Source organism: Anopheles moucheti, chromosome 3 (assembly GCF_943734755.1).
Source record: "Anopheles moucheti chromosome 3, idAnoMoucSN_F20_07, whole genome shotgun sequence".
Classification (NCBI taxonomy): Eukaryota; Metazoa; Arthropoda; class Insecta; order Diptera; family Culicidae; genus Anopheles; species Anopheles moucheti.
In genome coordinates, this window is record NC_069141.1 from 20228419 (window position 1) to 20243529 (window position 15111).

Below are 15111 nucleotides of genomic sequence, written 5' to 3' on the forward strand. Positions count from 1 at the left end.
TTGAAACGTGTTCAATAGAATTATGGGTCTGTAAAGGACGTAATGGGATATAAATATAGAACCAATGTTTGAGGGTTAGAGTGGTTTCTGCCGATCGTATGGTTGAGACGAACTGTGAATTTAAAGTTGGACAAAAAGGTACAAAGTTTACTGTAGCAATTGGCTGTAAAGGTTAGATATTTTGAAAATATAGAAAATAATGTGATACACTTGTGAGCTTGTAAAGGTATTTTCGCCAAATACTAAAATCTTGTTTTCGTCTAGTTGTACTTTTAATATTTCATGTATATACATATAAAGTTGGAAAGCGATTTATACCACAGTCGAAACAGAAATCAGTTGAAAATAAGAGGCTCTTGCTTAGTTCAACCCCGATGAAAATTTCATCCAAATCAGTTCACTTGATTGAAATGATAGAAATTCCTATCTCAACTTCTGTAATAGGAATTCACGCATCAGTGGTTCACACGTGAGAAACTTGTTCCACACATAGCATCAAAGTATCGTTAACTTGCGTTAAGTCGGAACAATCTGTTCCAACGGTTCCTTTATCTGCTTTTTCCCAAACTTTAAATTTCCCGCCTGTTCCCCGGTTCTGGTAACTCAGCAAGATTATCCTTTTTACTCCACTCAAAATTCCCAACCCTTTGGTGGAAAACTGATCGTCAACTTTGCAACTGGTGTGCGAAAGTAATTTGGTGCTTCGCAGGAAAATTTTCCAAATGATGTACTCCGCCTTGGTGTGGATTGAAAAAAAAAGAAGTTTCATTTCCGTTCTGCATCCCCCGTTTGCTGGCTGCTTGTTAATGTTTGCCGTGGGTCAAAACGGAGGGAAAAGCAGGACAGGCACCTGTTAGTTTTTCCTAACTTTCCTACACTCACTACCGACCTATACCGTACAACGTGCCGTGGCAGAGATGTACTGTGGTGGGAAATTAATTATTCACAGCACTATTAAACTATTATCAAGCGGAGTGAAAATTATTTTCACTTCAGGACAATTTACCCACCCGGAATGTGGCTTGTTGGGAGCGCTGGCTTTTTTTTCTCTCCTTCTGCTCTTCTGGCCAATATTTTCTACGTCCCTTGCTGTGGTGCATATTGTTGTCTCGGTCGTTGATGTGGTCTTTTTTGCGGTTGCGGTTGAACAAAAATCTTTACTTCGCTTGTTTCGCCAAAGGGCACCACCCGCAAAAGGGATTTCTTCTAAAAGGCAATAACGTTTTTTTTGTTGTGGCTCGTGACAAACCTGTTGCGGTACAGTTAAGCGTTGCGGGCGTGTCATTTAAGAATTTGTAAGTTATTTTTATATTCTCGGACGTCTCGAAGACTGAAAGTCAGCTCGATGTTGTAAATCGCGTTGAAGCAGAATTTTGCTCGTTTTGTAACCATCTGCAGCTGGCAATCCATTGATTGCCTTCTGAATGATCAGTACTGAGTAATCTAATTTGCACAATTCAGCAGGTATTCCGGGTACGCATTGCATCGAGCCAGATTATCGGGAACGCTTCCTTCCAATTGAACCCAAACCTCGAGTTCAAGAAATTCAATTAAGATCAACCAAATATCTCGACGCCAGTGCTTGGTGAATTGCTTTCATTGCGCCAAAGGGTATGGTACTGTGGCAATGTAAAATCCGTTTCTAGCACCCGCTACCTTTCGCCGGCCGAGCAGCCGAAATGGGTAAGGTGAGATCCACGCAAAGAATGTAAATATTGTGTTAGGATTTCCTCTTTCAATTTGCATCGATTTCTGTGCTGGGAATATATTTACCGAAAGGTTTTGATTACTTTTGGATGAGACCGTCTCGATAGCTGTTGGGTGGTTGGCCGTGACTATGTGCATAATTCGAGTTGGGTTGCTGGTGTGCAGTGCGATGGTAAAATTCAACTAAGCACCTGCTAATAGGGCTATCATCTAAATTGTGTCCCAATTTGTGGGATAATCGAAATACTTTACGTGAAGACGTCAGGAAAAGAACTATTTTGACAATTCCTTAACATGTTTCGATAATAAAAACTATAAAATTGGTCTACTGTTTGAGCACGAATTTAACAATTTTGGGAACAATCACATTAGCATACCCACCACAAATCCGTAAAATCGATTTTTCAAATTAAATATATACCAAGAAACTTCATGCCCAGGTACAGTCACCAAAATACGTACCAAAATTAAGCAAAAATGTCTGTTCCATTGAAGCAATCGGCTTGATGAAATTAAGAGCACACCAGAACGTTGTCTAATGGAGACAGCTGTCAGCACAGTGTTAAAGATGTTACTCCCGGAGCGTACCCAGGTTTGCGTATGCGACGACGGCGGTCCGAAACTTCCGTTGAATGTTTCCATCGCAATCTGGCGTCAGTGCAGTTCCCGTTTTGCAGAACGCTCTACCGATACGATGCCAGGAAACTCGATTGCGTCGCTCTCTCGGAACCGTATCCGTATACGGGCCGGCTGCAAAAGGATTCTGTTTCACAAAGTGAAAGCTTTATGACTTGCGGCTATGATTTGTCCGTTCGGGCAGAAACGTATGTGCATTCGGGTTGGACAGATTTCTGTCCAGGGCTGCGTTGTTGTGCACTGCGAATCAACGAATGCGTTTCAACGTTACCTCGTCGTTTTTTTTTTTCTGTGCTCCACAATGCCCACTCTTGCAAAAGAATGAACTTCATGCAGATCCGTATCCAACGGCTAGAAGAAGCGACCCATTCATCGGTCGGATCCGATGGTCCATCTTCTCGACGTTAACAAATGGTCGCCAGGAAGCTGTTTGGGGGGTGTACCGAGTGAGGAGAGATCATGGGGAGGGAGCAATAACAAAAAAAACCTCCACCAGGTGAAAGATGCCATATACTTCAACAAGGTGACACTTTGCAAGCCAAACCCTGCAATGGCGGGTAACGCAATCCCGATGTATCGAATTCGAGACGTGCCGTTTTTGTGTGATGTATGATGACAGCATCGAAATCCGATTAAATTACGCTTCTTCTGTGTCCGGTTCGCGTACCGATGCTCTGTATGTCCGGTAGCCGCGCCATGGGAAGAAAACGCTTGCTGTGTGGACATTCGTTGCGACGCCCTTTTGTTCGGTTGGACAGAAAAGCGACAATCGCCCGATACCGATCGAAACCGGTACCGGGACCGTGAAGCTTTTCCGGAAGGAATGAAAGTTTCCACCTGGCCGGAGTTTTGCAACGCAGCTGGCAAAGTTGTGCGAAATTCCCATACGCATTCGCATCGGGGACCATCGAAGCATCGGAATTCATTTCACCGCTGGCACGTCGATGGTTCGCTTTGATCAGTTCAGTGGTGTTTGCAGTGTTAGTGCGTCCTGTAGGGATGGTTCGGTTTGGGAACTGTTTGGAATTGCTCGCTGGAAAGGATGATTAATTCTACCACATAATCAAGTAAATTATTCATTGCGGTTTAGTACATTGTTGTTTGCAGTTCGCGATATTTGTAATGCGTTTATAGGCATTACGCTCTTGCGCGACTAAATTCGGCAAATATTCTGTATAGATTTTCTGTTTTTCGCAATGCATCTAAAGTGTTTCAAAAATAAACTGAAAAGTTAAGAAGTAACAGCACCTTCCGTTGACACTATTGAACACTGTATCGAAATCTCACCAAACGGCGTCTTCCTTCTTATGCTTATCTATCCACAGGAAGTGCAGGTACTGAAGGCGCTCGTGCTCGGTGAGGAAGAACGGGGCCAGAGCCAGTATCAGGTGATGTGCTTCGTGACCAAATTCCAGAAAGGAGATTTCATCACTGCCGATGCGATGGTAAAACTGCGACAGGTAAGGAATATCAATTTTCTTTCTACTGTAAGTTTGAAAGCAAAAGAAGAAAAAAAACGCACACATCTTTCGTCCTTGGTGGATCTGTCTGTCGAATGGGTCTTAGCTTACGCGCGAGAGTTCAGAGTGTCTTCCCTGTGTCACGTCATCGAGAAAACGCTTCATCGGCATCGGGTAAGGGAACAGGATTTTGTGTGTGTGTGTGTGTAGAAAGTAAAAAAAAGAAGATCATCATTTGACGCTGGAATCGGCGCGCTCGTAGAGCGTTAGCCTCACTCCGATCTGGGCACTTCAGTGCGGGCACTCTCGATATTCTTCGTGGGAGTAATCCGTGTCGTTACTGGGGGAGTAATTTCCTGTGACAATCACTTCCGTTACAGGCGTCGGTTCTTCTTCCGCTTTTTTTTTGCGATGGAACCGGCTGGCTGACTTGTGTGATGTAGGTGAAGACATGTGTCAAGTTGAATTGAGACCTTGCGATGCAGACGTAGACGTGGGTTTTTCGCAATAAAAAAGTATATTCGGGCCAATTATTTTCAACCGGAGAACAGCAAAGTGTCCCGGGCGGTATTGACATATTGGTAACGTGATTGAGTTGACATAAGCACGATAAGTTTATGTTGACGTAGTTTGGTATTCAGATGCATTTTTTTTCTTGCTGCCAGTACGCCAGTACCGTGGTAGATGGAATTGAAAATAAAATTCAATCTGACAATGATCTTTGTTGAATAACTAAGTGAATAGTCAGGAAGAGCATAATTATATACTATATAACCCTGAACAGCATTGTTTATTGGAATGCAATTTTAAAGTTGTTTTCGTGCTGGTATTATTACTTGCATATAGTGAAAAATATTTCTATAACCGTTGGTGGTCTTCAGCTCGTTTAACGCTTCAGCGAGTAAATTGAAATTCTTTTGCTTGGCGAAAGGCGAATATTCGATGAATTTATCTTGGCGCAGAACAGCTCAGCACCATTCCCCGGTCCCCAGTCTATTAAAACTGATACAACATGGTTCATGTGCGAGAAGGAACGCCGCTGAAAGAAAGTTTGCGACAACAGCTTTTCGGATCTTCGCAAAGTTCCGCCAATCCTGGCAGGCGGGAGCCTCGGTTGAGCCAAACGTGTGACTTATTAGAAAAGTTTCTGACATAAAGCGAACTTCCGGATGTATTATTTTCGCTCTTTTCGTTTTTTTTCCAGCTATGCATTTTTTAAATGCCTTTAGCTGTTCATCATTCCTGACTTCGAGTCGCCTAGCTGCGAGACTCGTTACGGATGTTACAGCAACGGAAGCTGCAGCTATCGGAAGTAATCATTCAATATTAATTCTGCTTTCTGCTATTCAGCAGGAAGGGAAAAATATGATGATGGGAAAATGTAATCCCGATGATAGACTGGCGCCTTACGTTATTTGATTAAAATTCTTACCTTTCATGGTATGTTTTTTTTGTGTGAAAGAGTGAACTGAAACAAATGGTTTTTATTCGTTATTGTGGAGGGTTAATGTTAAGCCTAATTTTTATTAAAACTTATTTTGGAGCGATGTGAGATATGAGAAGAATTTCAAACCATGAAATATAGCATTCGATTTATATTTCCTAGTGTTCCTATTAAAGCTCAATTTAACAGCGATCATTGACTCGATGACCCTGTCATTAGTTGTTCAAATAATACATACATAATACAATTATTTTTTTTAATCTCTGCTCTGTTAAAAAAAGCATGCATAAAAGCACTCGTTCAATCGTAATATAATGAATTCTTGCATTGATTCGAATTTAATTCAGCGCAGCAGACCCGAACGACTGTTTCTTATCTGCATTTGTGGCTCTTAGCGAATCGACTACATTTAAATACAAAATCACCATAATCACCAACAGTCGACGAACTGCGACGTTCCACCACCACGGGGTTCAGTTGAATATAATTAATGCTTTTTCTCAACGGTCGCTGCTTCGCTCCGCGCTTCACCACGTGCCGTCATCAGATGACGCTCGGTCGTCGGTCACATTGTATTGCAGTTGGTTTCAGTATGCTCATTTGTTTCCATTGGCTATTGCATCTTTTGCAGAAAAATCCCAGCACGATCCGAACACCGGAAGAGGACCGAGGGAAGGAGAACTACACGATGACCGGCTGGGTGCTGCTGGACCGTGCCACGCCAATCTCACGTCACGTGGCACCGTTCTGCGTGGAAGCACCGGAGGCAACGTACGTGCGCGACGTTGACCTGAAGGCGTGGGCCGAGCTGCCAGGTAAGCGCATCACGTGCAAACGTGGAGAAGGATGGAATGTTTCGTTTTCGTTATTTATATTAGTGACACGTTTTTCGGGGGAAAAGAAATAATTAAAGGCTGGGACAAACATGCCTGGGGGTGACGGTACACGCATTACAGGAAAATTATTGACCAAGCCCCGGTAAAGTCCTTGAATATCTGACAGCACTTTTAAATACATCAGAAAATACTGCGAATTGAACGAAAGAAGACAGGCGTTATTTGTGAAACTATTTGCATAACTTCCCATCTCACTCACGGCACGGAAAATGCTCTGCATAACTGTCGGTAATCGATGCATGCTCACGGTGTGGCAAAGTTTCGCCCTGAAAAAAAATATTCAGAACAACTTTTGTAAAAAAAAAATCCACACAAGCTTCCGATTTCCATCTCGTTGACAATCAGCCCCGAGCGAAGCATTGTGACCAGCATGATGATGGCGATGATGATGACGATGACGGCAAAAATCACAAACTGGAAATATTTAAATTGGAATTTTATTTAGTTTCACCGGGCGGACCGAAACTCTACTCCGCAAGGACAGCCGGGCCAACTGCCGAGGACCTGCTGACGTTGGCTACGGGCTCGCGTTGATAGGAGAAGCGATCTGCACCGGAGCAGAACGTGCCGCACGTCGCTGTCCAACTGCAAACGCTATTATCCTTCTACGTGAATAACCCCTTTTTACAACGATTTACAACGTACTCTCGGTTGTGCGTTCTTCCCAACGTTGACCTGCTTCGCTGCGACCATCCCCCAGGCCCCACAGTAGCAGCACCGGCCATCGGAGTGAGATGGCCGGAACGGTTTGGGTTTCCATTTCTGAAAAGAGCTTTTCCACTCGAGAGGTCAGTTCAAACAGTGGGTTGTGCCCCGGTGCGAGTGGTTTTTTTCGTCCGCTTTCGGTCGTTCATCCTGCTCCTCGTTATCCTGTCGTGGTGGCAGTTGATTTAAGCAGCGAGGGGGTTCTTTTTTCGTCGCTTTGTTTTGGATGTTGTTGAGCGGCTTGGACGGTTCTTTTCCGCATTTCCGTTACGGGTCGGATTTGGGGTTTGTCTAGCGTTTATTTTGTCATTACCAGACCGATCCGGATGGTGGTGGGCCGGTTGGTCAGATTCAGCGTGTCCTGCGTGACCCCATGGAAGGAATTTACGCCAATTTCTGCGTTGCGGGTAGTACACCTTCTTAGCCGAGGGTAATTACTGAAGTGTGGCATATTTGTAGCGCGTGCTTGGTGAATTATCCACTGACCGTTAACGAGTATGCTTATTTTGTAAATTTTCCCCGCATTCAAATGCGAAGTGTTTTTCCGGGTCGCAGCTTTCTAGGCAAACTGTATGAACAAGAGAGGGATTGCTGCTGATACTTAACAGAACAAAGATTACATTATTATTCCATTCTTATTTGGGAGATAAGAGATGTGGTAATTTCATCGTTTTGTTTTTTTAAGTTCCTTTTTGTTATGTAAAACATGCTGGAAGATCCAAATGCTTAAGTAATCTTTTAATGTTTATACGCTGTAATATTCTATCAGATACGATAAGACAAGACATATTTGAACAACACAGTGTAAAAAATCGCTTTCGAAGATTGTTAATTGATTTAATTTAACTACGTATTAATTAAATTTCAATTGAAGTAGTGTCGTAGTGTAGTGTCCTGTCATCAGACCAGAACCATTCACAGATAATAAAATTGTATTTAGAATAGAACCGACCTGATCACATGAAACCAAACAAACAGCGCCTTGTCGCGTACAACTGGAAAATGTTCAAAAAAGAATAGTTTAGCATCGAACAAACAACAGTCTAGTGCATATACTCAATTTCTCAAACATTTTCCATCGATTATCCATGCACTTAACTCCTAACAATGAACGTCCACCGAAAGCTTCCTGTATCTGAAATAATATTTTTCTGCAGAAGAAAAGCATATACTTTTTTTCTGCGAATTTAGAACAGAACCCACAGATCTCTTCAAACGGCTGAAACATCCCGTTGGTGTGGGGCCAGCTTAGCCTGTCTTTCCTTTTGCAATCCAACGGATATATATATAGTTCCAGCAGAAAAAAAAATAATAACAGTCATCTCATCGTCGGCAATAAATGGCTGCCGGCTTGATTGCTCCGTTCGTGTTGGCTGGCGTGTTCTACCAAATACTCAATATACTAGGATACACTTCGAATTTCCGTTTATCATATTTTATGAGCATTTTCAGTGTCCTTTCTTCCGGAGGCGGGTTTCGTTTGTGGCAGCATTGTGGGCAAATATCGCTCGCTTGTTTGGTAGAAATATTGTCAAACTTTATTCGAAGAATTATTCGTTGTTCGTGTTTTGTGAAAATGGGGATAGCATATTATTTGTTTTTTATTCTTTGTTCCAAAAAAATCTTACTTTATCTTTTAAGTGCTATAATATTCTCGAGCAAATAATTTCTCCACCGAATGTACCATAAAACCCATAGTGAACCCCAGCAAATACTTTCTATCCCCGTTGGTTTTGGGCCGGCTTTTTCCCGAGAGTGTCCCGGTTTGCACATCAAAGCGCCACACACCAGCTCAATAGCTGTTGGATCTTTCCTACTCGGCACAATTTTCCACAACTACCAACCGAACGCATCCAGCATCATTAATGCTGTTCCATCCATCCATAGATCGAACGATCGATCGAGCTAATAAACTGCGTAACGATTCCAATTCATCTGACACGCACACAGCCATCCTCGGCTGCATTACCCACAAACTAATACACTTGCACATTCACACACACAGAGACACGCATGTACGTAATGTACGTTCACTTGAAACCGCTTTTAAAAGGTAATAATTTATTTATTTTATGCCCACAGTTTATGAAATTTATTGATTCGTTGTATCGTCGTTTTATTGCTATCCGTTCCGGAGACTAGCGCACCGGTAGCTCCGGTATCGTCGCTCCCGGGCAGAGCCCGCCCGTTAGATCGGCTAGGACATTGGTGCTCCAATTTCCTGGTATCGTTCACATTTGTGTGGTTGGTTTTGCACACGAATGAATTGAATGTTCGTTTTATTTCTTCCGTGAACGCTGTGGTGCTTCGGTTGTTGTCTTGGGGTCGGGAGAGTTGTTTCGCCTTTGCTGCAAAGGATGTGATTTTCCTACGTTCTAGATTTTCGATCGCGGGAGAAATAAAATAACTTTTATTTCTCAAAGCATCTTCCGCGGTGGCGCTATAATGAAGTTTCAGTCCTTGCCAAGGTGTCTTTGTTGTGTTTTGAAATGCTATGTTGGTCTCTTAAAGAGCATACTTGCTCCGGGGGGATAAAACATTTTTAACAGTGTTCGAGTGTGTATTTTTATGTGGAATCAGTTTCCACGGAATCCTTGCTGCACACGCCCATACTAAACTGCCTCAGGGTAGCGATGATCGAAAGGAGAACATAATAAAAACCTAATATCAAATTAGTAAATTCGGGCAGGAAGCAAATGTCAATTGTCATCATTCAGATGGACGTATCTCTTTCCATCAGAGCATTCATTTCAAAAGGTGTCTCCCATGAGCAAGATGCAGATTTAGCCGGCAGGCAGAAGCAACGAACGAAACGAGTGCGATCTGTATTTTTATTTTCAACCCAGTGTCAAGAATGGCCACCATACTGGAGAGCGAGGAGAAAGAGCAAACACAATTTACGCGGGCACGAAAATACGATTCCGATATGAAAGAAATGTTATTTCGAAACGAAAAGAAACGGAATCACTTCCGGCGGTCGGGACTAACATTCGACAAACCGAAACGCTAGGGAGGAAGTTATTCTTCCACTAGCACTTGATTGACAATTGTTGCTCGTGGGCAAAAAGGTAACGTGTGTGGGATTTGATTTGGGCGTGTGTCTGCAGCAATATACACGTAGCGCTATTTTATCAGCTGTATTGCGTTTTCGTGCTGCCCATCTACGTAAGGTTCTCTGTTCCCCTTGGGTTCCTTTTTGTTATGGAAGGAAGTATTGGAAGTATTGTGCCGTGCAAATTTGTCCGCAATAAATCATAATGGCAGTTCATCAAGCATGATTGATTACATTTTTTACAGCTAGCGATGGTTGCTGGGACGTGGTTTGTCTTTACTATGGCCGTGGGAGTTATAGTACCTTCGTAGTATTATTTTATTCCACAGCGCTTTATGTGTTTTACACAAATGTGAATATTTTATGCGACTTGACCATAAAACCGGATCAACCGGAAATATCAAGCACATTTATCAACAACCTTGCTGGTCGTAACCTTGGTCATTTTACTTTGATGCCTGTAAGTCATCAGTCATGTAGGTTGCCAATAGTAGGTTAAGCATTAGAGTGTATCCCGTCCCAAAAACAGGTTGCTCCTTGGTGACGATTGACGTACATGGTGATACCGTCCGAAGGTTTTGTTAAAAATTCATACCCACACAAGGTGACCTGTTGGCGAGAATGCACAAAAAGCACAAGCGAACTCGGGTCCTCTAGACCTCCCGGTTCGAAAGGGTACCCCGGTGAACCCTTGAACAGGTGGGGATATAATGTTTCCCGCTCATTGCTGGAACCCTTACGTCGTTAAGCTGACAGTAATGGTCGTCGCCGGTAAATGGTTGTGCTATCGATTTCTAATCCCAGCTCCATAATTGATTAGCCCGAAAATGGAGGGTCAAACCGGTTCCGCTCTCTACCGTCGCGCACTGTAAAGGATGTGCCTCATCCCTCATCCCGGGTGGGTCATTGCGGATTGGCATCATCGCATTCTCGGCTGCCTAAAAAGGCAAGCTGCGCGTGGAGTTCCCTCAAATTACGGCCAGCTTGCTGTGTGTGTTTGTGAGGGTCGGCAAGTAGAGGCTAACCACACGTAATGGAGATTTATAGGCAAGGCGCTACAAACGGGGAAGAAAATCCGGTAAAGCTATTCAAGATGGCCACCGCGTTTTCTCGGGGCGCGCACGATGTTCATTGCTTTCGCTGGCTCTCCACGCCGCGAGACTGGCTATAAATTATGCAGCGCTGAGAAAATGACAGCTGTACGTCGTCGGTATTGGCAGGATCGCATGTGCGAGCCTAATCCTGCGCTCGAACGAGCACCGAACGACGATGACGATGGCGACGGATCGATTGAGTGATTTCCGCCCCAGCGCTGGCACATAATGAGATGTAAGCCACATTTTCAAGGTATCGGGTTTTCCCTCGCCTGCCACGTGCGTTCGTGGTGTTACGGTGCGAGTCCGGTTCTTGAAGCACGGTTTAATGAAGCTATTTTCGGGCCGGTCTCGGGCGTCAGACTGTTCTGTTCTCTGTGGGTTGTTGCTGTACACGCAGCGGCGCTACATGTCATGCGATCTGCGTGTTAAGTGCAAACGTTGTTCCCACGTATTGCATACGGACAGGTTGTTTCTTTGTGCGACAGCTTGTACCGTGCGCACCGTGTGCACGAATACAGCATTCACAGCGCAAACATGTCAACCACAGTTGAAGCTTGTAAATTGGAAGAGCCTGGTAGGCTTGTTACTAAAGCAAATTAATTTTCCTTGTTGCATGGACAATAATGTCGATCAAAAGCTTTATCTGAACTCAATAACATGCACATTTTGTTCAAATAAATTGTGGCTATAAGTCTAGTAAGTCATCCAAAAAGTAGAAATGGGTTAGAAATACCTAAAATAGAACACTATTTAAATTAATATATTCAAACCCCATGATACAAATTGTGCGCAAGCAGAGTGGAACTGTGCCCCAATAAGAGATGACAATAATCACAATCTTAAGTGAGTTGTGTCAGAGTAGCAGAGTAGATTTAGGGACTCGGATCTGTTGCTCTCATTTTTGAAAGTTAATATGCTAGGATGAACCTTTAATCATTCTCGCGCGTTGCACTTCACTCACTCTCTAGTGGTGAATAGGTCGACTAGTGATTCACTCTTTTGTGACTCACTGTTGTACGTTTCAACTCGTATACTTTTGGTGTTGCTCACTGTTTTGCGTCCCAAATCTCTCGCTGGTATATTTGGGATTTAAAAATATTTCTTTCTCAAATTTAAGTCTCAGTGTGAGTGTGTCAAACCTGAATGAATATTGACAAAAGTAAATCACTTCTCGATGTGTGAGCCCTGGATTTAGAAGGATTCCAATTCTGATAGGCTGGTCAAAGTTTAGTAATTAAATCACTCTGTGCTGAGTTGATTCTATATATTCACATTTAAGTTTTAACTAACTCACTCATTCTCATTCAGTGCGCAAATCTCTAGTTAAGCTGTATATAACATTAATTCATATGAACCCATTGATAAAGCATAACATTAATACAGCGTCCGTACACCTTGTCACACTACATAACTTCAACTAATCAAACAAAATCCTGTCCTTTGCCTTGTTCGTTCTTGAAAACGGCTAATGAATGAAATATCATTGGCCGCTAGTGACCCTAATGAAAAGTACCTTTCCACTACCATCAAGTTGATTATGGGAACTTTAAAGCAGGTTGATCGTCCCACATGCCCAGCCAGTGCATTATATACGATGCATCATTAGCCTTTCTGCCTGCTCTGACGATGGTTTCCTGTTGAACTAGTTTCATTTCCTTCTCGAGCGTTACATTGTGTCGAGTTGGCTGTGTCGGTTCGATGTTGGAGTCCGCAGCCTGGAGGATTAATTTGAAGTGGCAACAACCTCCTCTGTTGGCCTAAGGGAAGGAGTGTAATGCACGGCAGCTGGATCCGTTCTATTACGATTCCATTTTCAATTACTACATGGTTTCATCTCTGTTTTCATTTTTTCCTTCTCTCGTTGTAGGTTCATCGATATCCATACTGGAATCGGCGGTGAAGTTGTTCCCGTCGGCGAACACCGTTACGGCCCCATCGCGATGCAGCGACGTCAGCGCCATCTGGGCACCGTGTCTCTGCACGCTGGAGATGTGCATCGGGTGGTACCCGTGCGGGCTGAAGTACTGCAAGGGCAAGCCGGAGAACGCACTGCAGAACAACGGCGGTGGCAGCTACCGGTGCGGGATCAAAACGTGTCGCAAGTGCCATCAGTACTCGTACTACGTACGCGAGAAACAGCAGTGCTTGTGGGATGAATGACCGAAAATGGGCCATCGGTGCCCTCAGCAACCTTCGGCAGCAGTAACAGCAGCAGCAGCAGTAGCAACGCCAATAACACAGAAGAGTCGGACCTGGCACGATGGGGAAGGTTCGTACCTTGACGCAGGACAGCACAATTACGGAAGCGATGGAAGCTCTTGGGGCAGCCAACACTTACAGACACATCCGGGATGGAGTAAAACACGCAAACTAGAACCAGCGGTGGTACGGCAGTACCGTGCATCGCCCTCAGTCTCCGCTGCTATCGATTACGGTAATCGCCACCAATATTGGGAGCGTCGGAAGGTACAGCAACAGCAACGGTCTGCGGCCGATTACACGAGTTCACTGCGGCGGCAGCTGGCAGCACCATCAGCCTGGTGGTTATCGTTGGATCTGCTGCTAATCTGGACGTTGCTACCGAGGGCGACGCAGTGGACCGGCAAAAAGCAGCACAATACCGCCGTACCAGTAACAACCATTAGCAACAGTGGCGAACGACGAACGCCTACGGAAGCTCGATCGACGGCATTGATTGCATCTGCATGCCGGGTGCAACACCACCAACACGATGCAGGTGACCAGTGGAGCGCGAAACACAAATCACTACCAGCTTCACCATCGTACAGGTGTTTCCCGATGCGTCACCATCCACCAAATACGGTCGCCCCGGTGGCGAATGCGCGGGAACCGGTAGCCGAAACAATCAGTGAATTTAATTTTACCTTACCAACGCCATTGCCAGCAACAGTGCCATTGTGGACGGGAGCGAAGGAGGTGACCGCAAGATATCCACCTACTGCTGCTCTCCTTGCGCCAGTCGGTCCGTCGACTCTTTTTGAAAAGGGTTTTCAGTTTAACGAAATTACTTTATAGCACAAATAGGTTTAATGAGTTGCAACACTACGCAGAAGGACACACATCTCCATTCGCCCATTTTTTAGAATTTTCCCCTTTTTTGCTACAAATGACAACCTGGTGGGCCAGTTCCTGTAATCTGTAATCTGTTCCGCACGAAGTCCACAAGTGCGGATTTTATGGTCCGATCGTAAAACGAAAGCGGACAGGATTTCGAGTGTCAAACGCTGAGCAAGTGGTAATTTGAGCAGGTAGCTCACTAGAAGAAAAGACATACGATGGACCCGGCTGGAAGGGACTGTCTGTGCCTGTGGTGGCTTTTCGGAGTAATCAATTCCACCCGTATTCTGGACGCGACGCTGATTCGTGCAGCACAAATAGGATAAGGAGGATTTAAAGTAACACAACCAAGCACGAAGAGAAGGCGCCTCGTACCGTTTCTTTCGCTCCGGCTAGTAAATGGATCGGAACCGCATTACAAAAGGAAATGCCGCCACCAACGACCAACGACGTTACGATGTGGCGTACACACACAATGGTCACCCGGGATCCGCACCTTTACGGAATAACTGTAGAATGTTGGTGGTGAGGGTGCAGAAGAGGAAGCGAACAAAACAACAAAAACACAGTATTAAAACACTTAAACGAAATGGAATGGTATGAAGCCATAAAGAAAACCGTAAAGAACAGCAGGTACTCTTCACTTGGTACGTTAGGGTGAGGGTCCATTTCTATTCCTAGTTTTTTTGTTTGTTTGGTTTTCTTCGGAGTTTTTGCTTTCCAAAGACCAACAACGCCTCGGCTTCGACAACCGTGTGTAAAATGTTCAAGTTGATTACATTCCTATGGGTTGGGCGTGCGGAGTTTGTGTGTGTGTGTGTTTTTTTTTATAATTTCCGTCCAGGAGCGGCCACCTTTCATCATTTGCTTTCGCTTAGAGGGAAGATTCTTCAAATTGTTTTTTTTTTCTTTCTACTTCCTTTTGGCTTTCAACAATCCTCGCGTGTCCCGGGTAAACTAGGTTGATACCGAGAGTGAAGCATTAGCCCCGATACCACCGATGAAATTATTTCAAAACTCTCCCTTCTTTCCATCC

General features: G+C 44.2%; 1 protein-coding gene across 1 annotated transcript in view; it reads left to right on the top strand.

The window, feature by feature from the left end:
- The window catches only part of LOC128300646 (out at first protein), a 49132-nt gene extending 34477 nt beyond the window's left edge, over positions 1-14655 (top strand). Inside the window, exons 3-5 of the mRNA XM_053036774.1 lie at positions 3669-3803; positions 5879-6062; positions 12865-14655. Of these exons, the coding sequence (XP_052892734.1) occupies positions 3669-3803; positions 5879-6062; positions 12865-13157 (612 nt within the window). The 3' untranslated portion in view covers positions 13158-14655. The remainder of the gene's footprint in view (positions 1-3668; positions 3804-5878; positions 6063-12864) is intronic.
- Positions 14656-15111: the final 456 nt, after the last annotated feature.